This window comes from Ictalurus punctatus, chromosome 2, assembly GCF_001660625.3.
Source record: "Ictalurus punctatus breed USDA103 chromosome 2, Coco_2.0, whole genome shotgun sequence".
NCBI lineage: Eukaryota > Metazoa > Chordata > Actinopteri > Siluriformes > Ictaluridae > Ictalurus > Ictalurus punctatus.
In genome coordinates, this window is record NC_030417.2 from 4,044,777 (window position 1) to 4,059,121 (window position 14,345).

Consider the following 14,345-nt stretch of genomic DNA (forward strand, 5'->3'; position numbering starts at 1 on the left):
TCTGAGAGCGTTCCTCCATACAGAATCTCTCCAGATCCTTCACATTTCCAGGTCCACGCTGGTGGACTCTCCTCTTCAGTTCACCCCACAGGTTTTCTATGGGGTTCAGGTCAGGGGACTGGGATGGTCATATCAGGACCTTGATTTTGTGGTCAGTAAACCATTTCTGTGTTGATTTTTAAAATACGTTTTGGATCACTGTTGTTGTTTGTCACATTGTAGCTTTTCTAAATAGTACCGTTAATTGTAAGCGTCCCAGATAGCCAAATTTGTAAATAGTAGCCTTAATAACAAGCTTACTAGATAGTTGTCTTGGCGAATGGTAATTTTAATAGTAAACACACTAGATAGATAGATAGATAGATAGATAGATAGATAGATAGATAGATAGATAGATAGATAGCTTTTATAAATACTCATCTACCAAAGTAGTTGTTTCTATATAATTTATTTGGCCTGTTTCAACTTTTTTCCTTTGATAATAACTGATCAGTAGCTTGCTAATATCCAGATTACAGCCATAACCTACAGTATGTTCAGTTATATAACATTTCAAAGCTGCTTCTATGGAAGATGAGATTTGTGCAGTTTGATTTTTGATTTCTTTTTCTTTCGTTTTTTTTTCTTTCTTTGCCACTGCATAAAGGTCATTGATATCACACAGGGTTTATTTGCTAGCTAATATCTATGCACACACTCAGGCACAGAAAATCTGACTATATGGCATCCCTTTCCACCTCTGTTTTCTCAAGGCAAATAGTGCTCATCTATCAGGGCACGAAACGATAACCTCTGCGTGTTTGTGTGTGTGTGTGTGTGTGTGGGGGGGGGGGGGGGGGGTGTTTGGGTCCTTATGACAAATTATCCATGTGTAATACTGTTAAGTGTGTCTAGATTTCCATTGAGTGCTAACACTTACCCTCTTGAATGATAAAATGATGTGGATAATTTTACTGTTGAATGAATTACAATCTGAAGCCTTTAATTAAATAATAATAATAATAATAATAATAATAATAATAATAATAATAATAATTCAGTGTTGCGGTATCTCTTGAGGTGTTGACTTCAGTGTTAAGCCGACACTCAAAGCTAACTGAACGCCTCAAGTAGTTAAGGAAAGTAACACGAAGCCCGACGTTGATTATTTTCCTCTCTCATCATGTCCTGAAGTTTATTCCTCTTCTACTACGGAAATCTGTGAATGACAACGACACGCTGTACCCGTTATCCGTTTCGTTTCAGCTACATTAGTCTAGAAAACGGGTAATAATACAAAAAAGATTGTCATGTCACCGACAAACTCCGTCCCGAAGTCGTTCCCATGTCTGATATCTGACACCGGAGACTCCTTCCTCACAGAGACCTTCACGTTTTATTATCCGATTACGTGGTCCGTCCACCGCCCATGTCCGTGCGATGGTTGTTGCTATGGAAACGATACCGTACTAGAACCAGGTCTGAGGTAAAAACAATGTCGGAAAACACTGGAGACCTTCTGACCAGTGAGATTTGAGTACTCGGACGGCAGACGTAAACAGCGATGACGATTAACACTCGGGTTTCGGTTTTGAAATTCATAACCCGAATAAGAAAGGCTCTCGTTCTGTTATCGTTTCGACCGTGAGCCTCGACGTAGTTTATTAACGTGACAGGAAATATGATGATGGCTTGTGACTGATTGGAATCAGCGCCCATTCATACCAGCTAGCTGCCAGTCATGAGCTGTAGCACACTCTCAGTGTAGCATGAGTCACACACTCACACACACACAAACACACACACATGCTGAGGTGCATCTCAACACGTGTTAGTGTTGCTGGAGCGGTGAGCGTGAGCGCCGTACAGAGCAACAACTCGGTGGAGAGAACTTCTGTCAGTTCTGTGAGTTACGCTTACTTCGCTTACTTATCCCTAGTGCACTTTTCTTGATAATATGTAACGAAAGCATGCTTTGTTTTCCTCCCATAAACGTGTTTGGATTCGTGCTTTGTCTTGCTGCCAGTTGACTTTACTCCCTATATCTTAAGAGTGACGAAGATGAATTGATTTTTTTTTTTAATATACATATATATATATATATATATATATATATATATATATATATATATATATAATGTTTAACATGCTAAGAGATGTGATTATATTGAAAAGAATGAATTTATAATGTCATTACGTGTAAGTATGCGCTGTCGATATTAATTTGCTCGAACAAATGAACTTTCGAAACAGGTTTTTTTTTTTTTTAAATAAATAAATAATAATTTGACTCATACGTAAGATCTTTTCAATTTCGAAATCGGTTAATCACCTAACTTAAAACCGACGTCAAGCGAGCGATCGTCGGCTTTCATTTCGAGCGTGTTGATCAGAGATGCTGAGACACCTGAGAAATGCGGCCTTTGTCTTCTCGGGGCACGGGCCTTCGACTTTAGCGGCTCCTCCCGAAGCAGGTAGACCTACAGAACACTAAAAGGCAGATCAGATTAAGCGACGGGTAAATCTTTAACGGGAGCCGCGTGACCCCGAGCGGCGCGCGGAAAGCCGAGAACAAAGACCCCGAGTCGAGCTATCGCGAACAGATCTCCATCGAGGCTAGAATCCCGTCTCTGCCAAAGGCGTGTCACGTTCTGAGCCGACAATTTTTACACAATAAATATATACAAAAGACGTTTTGTTTTTTTTTCACAGGAAATAAGGCTTCCTTTTCACGACTTCCTCTGCAGGTGCTACGATATCAACCATCCAAATAAATATTAACCTCCGGTGTAACTGAACTGCGCAACGGAACAAAGTAGCGTGGCAGTTTGGTGAATTTATAGCGTATATATATATATGCGATTAGCACACAGCCCCGATATCACGGCACGTCTGACGCCGCGGTGGCAGAACGAATATCCAGTTATTTGGATGGGATTTTTGTTTGTACCTTTCATGCGACGTTTTCCAGCAAAAACATGCGTAATTGCACAAACACGGCCACCCCGGCCAGGCGGTCACGAATGATGAATGAACGAGCGCTTAATGAGTGTGGCGTAAATGCATCGTTCACGTTCATGCTAATGAATGCTAATGAACGTCGGCTTTCTTTGTCTCAGCACTCCAGAGTAAAAAAAAAAACAAAAAACGACAACAACAAAACACTCGAAGAAAATAAACTAGTAATAGTGCACCTTTTATTAGATCTGTCCTTGTATCTGTTTAGAACACATGGTCTGTTCAGTATAAATAATATATTTGTATCCGATTAACGAGAACATATTTCGGGTTTTTTAAGGGTTGTTGAAGCTAACGACTACGAGACCATCTGTTATTTCCGTACGTTCGGATTCCTCGCTGTCCGTCCGTGCCAGTGATGTTGCTAGCAGTAGTTTAGTTTAGCATTTAGAAATCCCAGCACTGCTAGGAATCCAATCTTCAACTGTTCATGCTTTATGCTTGGCTCGGATCCGGACCTGCTTTTGTAGGTCGGCTCGGGTAAAAGCGCGAGGAAACGTAAACGGAGGAACGTTCCGGATAGGTAGCCTTGACCTTAATCCTCAGCCGCTCCGAGCTCCTTTTTCACCGTCGCGCACGTTTAACGGCGCGCTGTGAAAAGTCACTCCACTTGAAAGCGAACGCTTCCTTCGAGCGTATACGTAGGGTCAGGCCGCTTAGTCTGACTAAAGCCGGAACGAGACGGAAAAACTGTACACTTCTGTTCGTACAGCAGAGCGCCAAAAATAAAACACTGTCATTTGTTGTTGTTGTTGTTTTTTTGTCGTTGTTGTTGTTGTCTTTTTTTAAGTTCAAGGCTTTGGTATGTTTTACAATTACACAATGACCGACATTATGATATTCAAGAAGGCATTCGTAAAAAATAAATAAATAAATAAATAAATAAAAACCGGTACTAAATCTTTTGAGAAATCTTTTTACGGCTTTACTTATAACCCCCAACGACGACTGGTATAAACGTCCGTAAACATTTAGAACGCTTATACTAACAGCTGGGATAAAGACTGCAATCGTTATGTCAACTTGACATGACAGCTGAGTCAGACACAGACGTGTCGTCGGCATAGGGTCGTGTTAAAGCACTCTTTGTCCCACGACGTGATATAACTCGCCGCGTGACGCCGTCACAAACGCGGAATGTTGCGTTCTGTTCGAATCGGACACGGCGGTTTTCCCGACAGATAAAATGATCAACGACAGCTTGAGTGAAAAGCTGAATCTTTGAAAAAGCTCCGCCCACATGCAGCTTCATGCTATACATGTCATTCTAGCTAGAGTGGAAACGCGTTTTGACGCAGTTTTGATGATTTCATTCTACTCTTAACGACATCACAAGGCGAGATTCGTGGTTTTATTAAGCATGCAAACGTATACTTTTTCTTATTAAGACTAAAGCCTCATTTGCATAAATAAATGTCTTTATATATATATATTTGTAAGAATATCAGCAGTCAGCTCACAAAGATTCACTGAGATATCTGTTGATACGCTATTCACACGTAGCGGCTTAAAGATTTAGCTGTTCGGTGGAAGATTTGTTTACTCTGTGGATGAATTATACTTGACTGGCAGTGTGTGTACAGTCGGTCGTGGAGCTTTCTCCAAACGATTTTAGCAGATGTCTCGAATTTCACACCGACGCTTCACGGCATAGACTAACTTTTGTTTCATAATCGTTTCATACTCCCACAAAAAAAGGTTTTACGTGTGCACCTGGGTCGGGTACCGGAGCTGTAAGTAGTACCACATGTACAAGGTCACGCGAAACACGTGACTCCGTAACGCTGAAGTGACACGGCATGTGTGTGAGCTGCGAGTATGCGGCGTGTGAGCCGTCCTTCTGTCTATCTCCCAGCATGCTCCTGGAGTGTGTGTGTGTGTGGGGGTACTTCATGAAAGAGGTCATTGTGGATGTTGTAGTGTGGCATGTTGCATGCACTTATAAACCCGAGTAGGCGAATCCCCCCCCCCCCCCCCCCACACACACACACACACACGCGCGCGCACACACACACCCTTCCCCCACCCCGCAATCACGCTGCAGGAATGCCTTTGAATGAGCAGATTGTAAGGCAAGAAAAGCAGCGGAGTCATTCGCTGACTTTGTTTTCGTTTCAGAGCCTCAAGTCGCCACGTAACCTTGAGAATAACGCGCCTGCTTGTTATCGTTGATGAATGCCATTTCTCAGAGCGGCGCTCATGCTGGAACCGCAGATGGTTTGCATTAAATCGAGCGGCTAGTGGAAAAAGCGATTCGCGTGGCGTGACGGCGTGGCCGGGAACACTCAGAGTCATCGAGGCGCACGGAGAGCTCTCGGGGTCAGCCTGGTTCTCATTTACCCCGCGAAAAACAGTGGGGCGTTCGGCTCGGTGACTCAGAACGCCTCGGATGCGAACGACGCGTTAAGACCACCTCCGGAGCGTGTTTCAGACCTCCGCGCTTCAATCCAGACTTCTGCTTCTGCCTCGCAAAACACAATGACGGCCATTCAAGGCCTCTTTGTGCCATTCTTCCCACTTGGATACCATTGATCCAAGAAAGTTCACCAGTAAAGGATTCCTCCAGCCCTGAGGGTTTCCCTGTCTGAGATGATGTAATGTTTTAAGAGCATTAAACCAAATATTACAGCGCACTCGGCACAAGACTGTCTCGAAGAGCTTAGAGGCTTATAAAGAGACGTATAAAGAGACCAAGAGGAACACGGACGTGTGTTTCATCACGCTATATCCTGCTGAAATAGAATACCAGGCCGAGGCCCGGTCCACACAGATGTTTTTCAAGACATAGTCGGTCTGATTTAAGCATATCGACCTTTATTTGAACGCGGTGTATCATCCCCGAGAGCACACAGGCGAGTGTGTAACATTACAAGTGCTATTATTTGGGTCTGGCCTGTGAGAAAAGAGAAGGACGTGACACGTCTTCAGCTCCGGGTGTGTTTCGGTGTCCTCTCGCCATCACCCCGACCTCGCGGGCCGTAACAGGAGCTCGCGTATCGTAGGTTATTAAAAAACAAGAAAGCGAGAGAGGGAGAGAAAGGGAAGGAGGGGTGGAGAGAGAGAGAGAGAGGTGTCTATTTTTGAACCTTGCCGTATCATGTTTCGCCTCCTGCCATTTTGGTCTTTTGTCAGGTGAGAGCGGAGGATATTTCGGGACGCTCTCGGGTAACCTCCTCGTTTTTCCCGGGTTCCGACTGTGCAGCGCAAACCATCACCGTAAACCTTTAGAAATATGTTTGTGTAGAGATTAAGTTGCTGTCATTTAGCCCTATAAGCACCAGTTTGATGGAATGAAAACATTACTGAAATGTGGTTAGCGATTCTGGCGCTAAATTGTCGGGTGGTGCTGTGTTTTCGTTATTCCCATGGGAAGATGGTGGGATGAGCAGGAAAGTTAAAGTGAAAGGAGGTGAGGAAGCCGGACAGACGAAAAGACTAAAGCGCCGCTGCATCGCTCACTTAAGATCGAGATGAAGCACGCCTGTAACGGGCGGTCGAATGGCAGTTGTCGGTCGTTTTGATGAAAGAAATCCATTCGGAACTTCATTACAAGCTGGATGTGTTCCTTTGAGCTGATTCCACTTCCATACGTCACACATTTTGAGGTAAGAGATGGACCTTTAAGGTCAGAAAATCCCTCCTTCCGTGTGTAACCGGTCCGTGTCTGGAGCCCAGGCCGGTGTTTCCGACACATCTGTAGCTGTAGCGCCAGACTGGGGCCAGATGGGCTGGTGGAACTCGAGTACACAACTCAGAGAAGCTGGCTGCACATCTGGAAAACAGAAGGGAAATATTTAAGGGAGATACGTAGTGCAGGAATGAGGCATCATCATCACTATGTGCACTCGAATGTGTTTTAAAACTGGAGCTGTACAACACGCACACAGTAACAGTAACAGTATGGGTTGCTTAGATTAGTCGATTAATATGTTCTCTAGTCGCCAATCCGGACAAGTTTCCTGGATGTACGAGTTGAAAATGCCAGGGGGAAACCTCCCGGACGCTGTTGCTAGACAGCGCATTAACTTTAAAAAAGCATTGAAGACGGAAATGTAATTCGTAGTGTGGTTTGATATGGTCCTGGCTGCACTCATAAATCAGCCTATAAATAGTGGTAGTTTTTGCTTTATCCATCCATCCATCCATTTTCCATATCATATATCCAACACACGGTCACGGAAGAGCCTGGAACCTGTCCCAGGGAACGCCGGGGCACCTTGGACGGGGTGCCGACCCACTGCAGGGCACCCATTCACACATTATGGACAATTTGGAAATGCCAGTCCTGCCACAATGCAAGAGGAGGAAACCGGAGTACCCGGAGAAAACCCTCGAAGAGAACATGCAAACTCTACACACGCAGGACGGAGTCGGGATTTGATCCCCTGGCCCCCGGAGGTTCCAGGCATACTAACTATGGATAAAGATGACTAGTCAAATACTTTTTTGAATTACTGGACGACGAGTACAGATTACTAGTAGTGCAACCGCTAACACGAGAACCATAACCGAGCACAGTGCCCTGAGTACTGCGACTCCAAGCTTCTACCCTTCCACCCGGGATCTTCTAACGTGTCGTGATGTGATCCGTCCTGTATGAATTGGCGGGCGAGGTGTGTGTGTGAAACATGAGAGGGAGGAAGTCGAGAGAAAGACAAGGGATTCCCATTCAGATCTTGGCCTCCATTTGCTCATTTATTCTCTCTTGGTTTTTTTTCCCCCCTCGCGCTTTCACTCGTCGTGCTCGTTCCTGTTGGGAACACGGAGGAATTCGTATCCGGGATGTGGCTCGTCCGTGCTCGGAATTTGAACGGGTGGGAAAACAAAAGGCGAGGTGCAGAAGGGGTCCCTGTGTGACTGTGGGGTGCATAGGGGTCCCTGTGTAAGGGTTCCCTCGTTTATCGAGGCATCGTGGATGCCCGCTTTCTTTTATTTTCTTTTATTCTCAGCCAAATTCGTCAGACCTGACAGGCGCGTAATTCGAGCTAAGACTGAACCAGTGCTCCAAAGCGCCTCTACTTCTCTCTCTCTCTCTCTCTCTCTCTCAATCTTTCTGTTTATGCTCGCCTCGCTTTTCTGTCTGGGACGGATGGAGGTGAGCCGTATCCCCCTACAGACCTCCGGATCTGTCGAGTCATGTGAGTTCGTGTACACTCTGCATTCCACAAGACAGGGCCAGAGAGTATCAGATGGAGGGAAGGGGTGGAGTTGTGAGAGTTGGGGTCAGAGAGAGGAATGGACAGAAAAAGTGGTTGGGAGAAAGAGAGAGAGAGAGAGAGAGAGAGAGAGAGAGGTGGTCTGCTCCCTAGTGAGTCTTGTATAAGGTAATGTCTGGTGTGTGTAAAGGGGAGGCACCGATTTATTTTAACACACACCAGCCATGCAGAGGGCATGGGAGGGGACGAGGTAACTGCCAGCACTCTCTCGCTTTCTATCCATCTCTTTCTCTCTCTCTTTCTTTCAGTCCCTTGCTCCCCTCCTATACAGTCCAGCGTTCACAGCAGACAGGATCATAACAAAGCAAAGCAAAGCGAGAACGAGCCTGAATAAGCCAAGCAAGAGGCAAGTGTCCGTCCCCACTTTGACCTATTAACCCTGCATGCTGCTGTGCGTGTGATTAGCTGTGTTAGCATGGCCTGGCCAGTTTCGGCTAGCCCGAGTGGTGGGCATTGTTAAAGCCCATTAAACAGACATGGCCGCGTTACGCTGTTTCAGCTCGGCTGACGAGGCCACGCCAGAGCCCTAAGATGGCTGCATATCAGCCAAGCCGCAGTGTCATGTTTCCGTCCAGCTGCAGAGTCTTTTCCAGGAGGTAAATAAACCGCAGTGTGATGAGATGAGTCATGCATTGCAATAACTGTGAGTTGATGCGCATCAGATGTCTTCAGCAGGTCCCAAAGCTAAAATGGATGAGTGGTGGCGTAGTCAGACCGATTCTGTACTTCAGTGAAGTGTGTTTTTTCAACAGAGTGGTGTCATGTGTATTTTTCACTAACGGCACGTCCCGACGTGTCTCATTCGTCTCACACCACGGTCGTCTGTCACCGATTACCATTTTCATCGATTTAAGAATGACGTGGCATACTTTTAATCCGTTTATATTTGCATTGAATTATATGGAACATCCGCGAGACAAGTTGCTGTTATCACTTACGTTATGTTCTTTATATATGTGTCAAGTGTCCGTCATACAAGTCGCTATGGGAACAGCCTCGAGACGAAATAATGTTAAATGGCTGACGTAGCAAACAATATGGCCACCACACAAAAAGAAGCTTGGTCCAGATGTTCAGATGGGGGGGGGGGTTGGTCTCGGTGGCTTAGTGGTTAGTACGTTTGCGTCACACCTCCGGGCTTGGGGGCTCGAATTCCACCTCCGCCCTGTGTGAGCAGAGCTTGCATGTTCTCCCCGTGCCTTGAGGGCTTCCTTCAGGTACTCCGGTTTCCTCCTCCAGTCCAAAGACAATCATTGTATAACTATCGGCATTTCCAAATTGTCCGTAGTGTGTGAATGTGGGTGCGATTGTGCCCTGCGATGGGTTGGCACCCGGTCCAGGGTGTCCCCCAACCTGTGCCTCGAGTTCCCTGGGCTCTAGGCTCCAGGCTGCCCTGCTACCCTGTGTAGGATAAGCTGTATGGAAAATCACTGGATGGATGGATGGACGGACGGACGGACGGACGGACTCTTCTGGTGGTCGAAGACCTGAGGTACCGTGCGTTGATCTGTGATTTCTGCTTACTGCGGAATGTTAGTGTCCAGGTACTACGTACTAAGGCCAGATAAACAGCGACCTGACTTATGAAGCAAGGTTTTATTCATGAATTGTTATTGCATTATTGGCTTTGTAGTATTTCCCAGGAGGTTGCTGTATGCAAATGAGCTTTCGATCCTATCCGGTCCTTCTTTTTTTTGTGTGCGATTATTATCCCGACCACCTCTATATCTCCAGCCCTACAAATAAGAGTTGATGGCATTCAGGCGGTCCAACGAACAGAAATCGGCCCAAAATCAAATCCACGATTTATCCATGTCACACGAAACCTTTAGCAGTTGTAGTAAAATGGGAATTTCATGATAATTATTCGTTTTTTTTTTTGCCCATTCCCTGAAACTCTTTGAGTTTTGAATGGAAAACCGCAATACGCAGGAGTGTGTGAAGCTGTTCTGAGCTCACGTCTGAGTCTGAGGTTCGTTTGCCTCTGGATATGTCCTTGAGAAGGACATCACGCATAGAGCGTGTGTATAACTGCTTGCATTTCGTCTCTGGGTACACGAGGACGTAAAAGCAGGTTAAGGAGAAATGGGGCAGAGGCGCACAGCCCACTTTTAGTCTATATTTGATCATGGCAAGTGAACACATGAAAGCGTAGAGAAAGCACACAATTTCCTGGAACTTCAGAATACATCCCGGCGAAGATTTTACACACGTGGTTTACCCAGTTATCGATGAAATTATGAAACTACGGCAGATCCGGATGTCACCTTAGAATCCACACGGTTTACGAGGGTCAATAATCGCCAGTTAACCTTTGACTAAAAGGGTTAATAACGGCAGGATTTGAATCATGGTGCTCGAACACCGCTCTACTGAAGCTGGCACAAAGCGAATATTTAGAACAGATGTATTTTAAAAATGAGCTTTCATAGGTTAGGCATGTTATATTTAAAAAAAAAAAACCCTTTGAGATTTTGGGCTACATTAGTCTTGTAGCTTCATGCAATACTGAAGACGCCGGACGTTGGACGCCGAACACATCTTGACTGAAAATCGTGTCATCTATTTATTTATTTATTTATTTATTTATTTATTTTTACCTGGAAAATGTTCTCTCCAGCCATTTTAAGTAGCACAAGCTTGAAAGATCATTTCTATTCAATTCATTTCTATTCACCGCTTTGTTCCCATCATGATGAGGTTCTGGCCACGATGTCGTTCTGTAATTACTCCGTACACTCTATATTAAAAGACAACATCAGACCACCGTTATTGCTCTGCCTTTTCTCGTACTTCCTCTAGATTTGTTCACTAAATGCTTTAAATCCGTTAAACAAACCGTCCTTTTTTGTCGTTGTTGCTTCTGGTTTTGTGTTCTCTGTGGTCTAGCCACGAATACTTCATGTCTATAAACCGACTCATGATTAGCTCCTGTTAGCCAATGTTCGCCAAATTACTCCTCGACGACGCTGCGTTCTCTAACGGGGAAGACACAGCGTCGACACGGACCGCGGTTAAAATACGTGTCGTTGATATACCGCTTTATTTGAATACTTTTTAGACACGGTGGAACGTTTGTTTAATAGCTGCCTTTAGTCAGTTGTGTGCTATCGAGCTAATCGCTACTCTAAAAATGTTACTGATTAATCACAGAAGGAAGAGCGGTTTTTTTTTTTTTTAGGGCTGGGGGGGGAACAAGGGGAACTAACGTTTTCACACTTTCTTCAGCAGTAAATACTTTTCTTCTTAGGAACAAAGGATCAGGGTTTTCCTCAGAAATCACTTCATAACAGATGTTAGAACATCTACTGGTTAGCGATAGCGTTTTTGTTTGTTTTGCTATGCAGCTACTTGTAGTTTAGCCATCTACATTTCTCCACAGGAAACGCAGATGGCTCAACTACAAGCTCAAATAAACTACAAGGCTACGCTTATCTCCGTCGAGATTCATTCAGAGTGGCAGCTTTCTCTACAGCTAGTTTATACGAAGCTAAACATTTACAGCTAGCTGCTTAGCTGATAATAAAATGCACTGGTTTTGCTCGTGATCTTGTAGCGCTTTCTTAATAAATTCCGGTACATATCTGTTTATAGACATAAAGCCAGTGGTTTTTCGTGTCAAATAGCCAGCGTTTAATTTTTTTATTTTATTTTTTCACGTCATATTTACGGTCCGGCTGAGCTAAGCTTGCTTAGTCTTGTTCTTTTCATTCGCTCTATGAGCAATCTGGCCAGATGCCTGTTTTTCCCCAGCGTATCGATCCTGCATTCCTGCTGTTATTTGCTCTTTGGTTAGATAAGGTTTGATTCAGCAGAACGTGTGAAGAGTGCTGTTTACACCCGGTTTGACACTCGTTTATTTGTTAATTATTTCACAGTCAGGCACAAAACGAAGCACAAAAGCTGCTGGAGCCGGTCCAAATCTTCATATGCGTAATAAGGAAACATGCATGGAGAGTAAAAGCGGAAAAGCTTTCACATGTGATTAACAACCGGGCGACCCTGTATAGAATTACGGTTGGAAAATAGCAGTTCTGTAGAATCTCATGCTTCTTGCCAAACTGTTTGCTGTGGAAGTGGCCACGCTGAAGATGTTGCGAGCCCTGTCAATTCCCCGCTGTGTGCTGAAAAGCCAAAGGATGAATGGATTCCCATGGGAAACGGGCTATAGGAGCCTCTGGGGACTTAGACAACGTGCAAGGGCAAAGACAGCTCAACAAGGAACTGGGGAATGTAAATATAAAGAAGACGACTAGAATACAAACAGGAGAATTCGACCGGAAAGTTGTTTTTTTTTTCTCTCTCTTTTTCACGGAGCATTACAGGCTTAACGTAGCAGATCTCTGTTCGGTCTTACCGCATGACACTGGTATCGAAAATATCCGAACGCGGTTTATTTCTTGCTCTTTTCCTATGAGTAATGCACAGTACCGCTTTTTTTTTTTTCTTCTTCTTCTTCTTCTTGCACCCAACACCGACATGGAGATTTGCATTGTTCCTTATGTTTATCTATAACGGCAGCCTCAGCTCTGGAGTCGTCATCGCCATGGTTACGGCTATATGTGGCAACTGGCGACGTGGCAGATTTCTCACCCGAGGACGTGTTAGCAGCCTCCAAAACCCCCACATGGATCCTGTCAGGCCTTCTGTGAGAAAGCTCATTTAAGCGTCATCCTAGTGTTCGTTTGACGTACGTTTGTCAGGTCGACTACACGGCTGGAGTGCCGAGATAACAGGGAAAGGTGTGTTTGCACAGATGTCGGCACACTGGTATTTGATTGTCGTTTATCTCAAACTACAAGAGCAACCAGAACGATTTAGGGAAAAAAAAAAAGTTGTACCGCAAGGAACCGTCGTATTATGCTGCGTCCTATTAGGCTCGTGATGCCTCAGCTGCTTTCCCGAGGCTATAGGAAGTGACGAGAAGCTCTGAACGAGCGCATGCATCTGCGTTCCTCTGCGGCGCTCGCTTCAAGTGTCCATTCCTGGAATCGAATTAGCCCCTCAGCCTGGAGGGCAACGCCATTGGCCGTTGATGACTCAGCCTGAACTTATCGACTGGAGAGGGAATCGAATGCTGAAGCTCTAAGTCAAGGACCGCGTGCCCTTCAAACCCACAAACACACACACGTACACGCTAGAGAAAGCTAGTGACCTCGAACATGGATTTGTTCGTGAAGGCTCTATTTATAAACCGAAGACGGGGGGAAAGCTGTATCGCAATCGATCACTTTTCTTAGAAATTGACCGAAAAAGGGATCGAACGGACTGCAAAAATAGCTTCAAGCAAACGTCTAGGAGGTGAAGGGAGCGAGTAACTCCTCCCACCCAACCACCCACCCAACACCTCTTTAAGCTATGCTTACTGAAGATATGCGAGAAATCTCTAATACCCCATCTGGCTGAGGTGATTAATGAACGCTGGGGCAGATGGCACTGCAGCTAGTTTCCTCATAGCTTCAGGGGTGTAATGATTTGCGATTTTACTACCCTCGTAGCCTTGCGTCGCTTGCTTTGTTCTGGAAGATATCACAAGGCTCATCTCTTATATCAGTTCATCCTCTTTTTCTCACACCGAACTCGTTGTCCCCATTTCCTGCAGCGGAGCCTGGGGCAGGCCAGGTCCTTAGGATGTTTTTGTCAGGGACCCGAAAAAGAGGCTGTGAAACGCTCCCTCCCCCTCAATAGGCGGCCAGCGGGTGTGGAAATATTGACATTCAGAGAGAGAGAGAGAGAGAGGGAGGGAGGGAGGCCACAGGGGGAGTCGGGATCACCCTGAAAAAGGAGGCGGCTTTTTTGGCTCCGATACCGGCGGGAAGGAGAGCGGGTCTGAGTCAGCGAGTCCCTAATCACCGCCTCATCCTTCCATTCCTCTCTGTTTTGTCTCTCCTTCATCCGTACATTCTTTTCCATCCCTCACGCCCCACATCGATCAAGACTCACTGATCAAGTGTGTGATCGGTTGCTCTCCTAAACAGGCCCACCCACCACCCCAACCACTTATCCGGTTAAAAAAGCGCACGCTGGAGGATCCCGACAAGGTTGCAAGAAGCCACAGGAGGAGTCGGAGTTGCCGTGAAGGTGGTGGGACGATGACAGGACAGCTCGTCGGCTCGGACGGACGGACGGAAG

General features: G+C 45.5%; 1 protein-coding gene across 2 annotated transcripts in view; it reads left to right on the forward strand.

Annotated features, from left to right (window-relative positions):
* Positions 1–14,345, forward strand: part of bach2b (BTB and CNC homology 1, basic leucine zipper transcription factor 2b) — a 101,098-nt gene that overhangs the window by 20,365 nt on the left and 66,388 nt on the right. Inside the window, exon 1 of one of the 2 annotated variants that reach the window (XM_017453925.3) lies at positions 1,070–1,884. The exons of the other annotated variant lie outside the window; for it this stretch is intronic. Coding sequence (XP_017309414.1) covers positions 1,786–1,884 — 99 coding nt within the window. The 5' untranslated portion in view covers positions 1,070–1,785. Of the gene's footprint in view, positions 1–1,069; positions 1,885–14,345 lie in introns of those variants that run through there. 2 annotated transcript variants of the gene reach the window in all.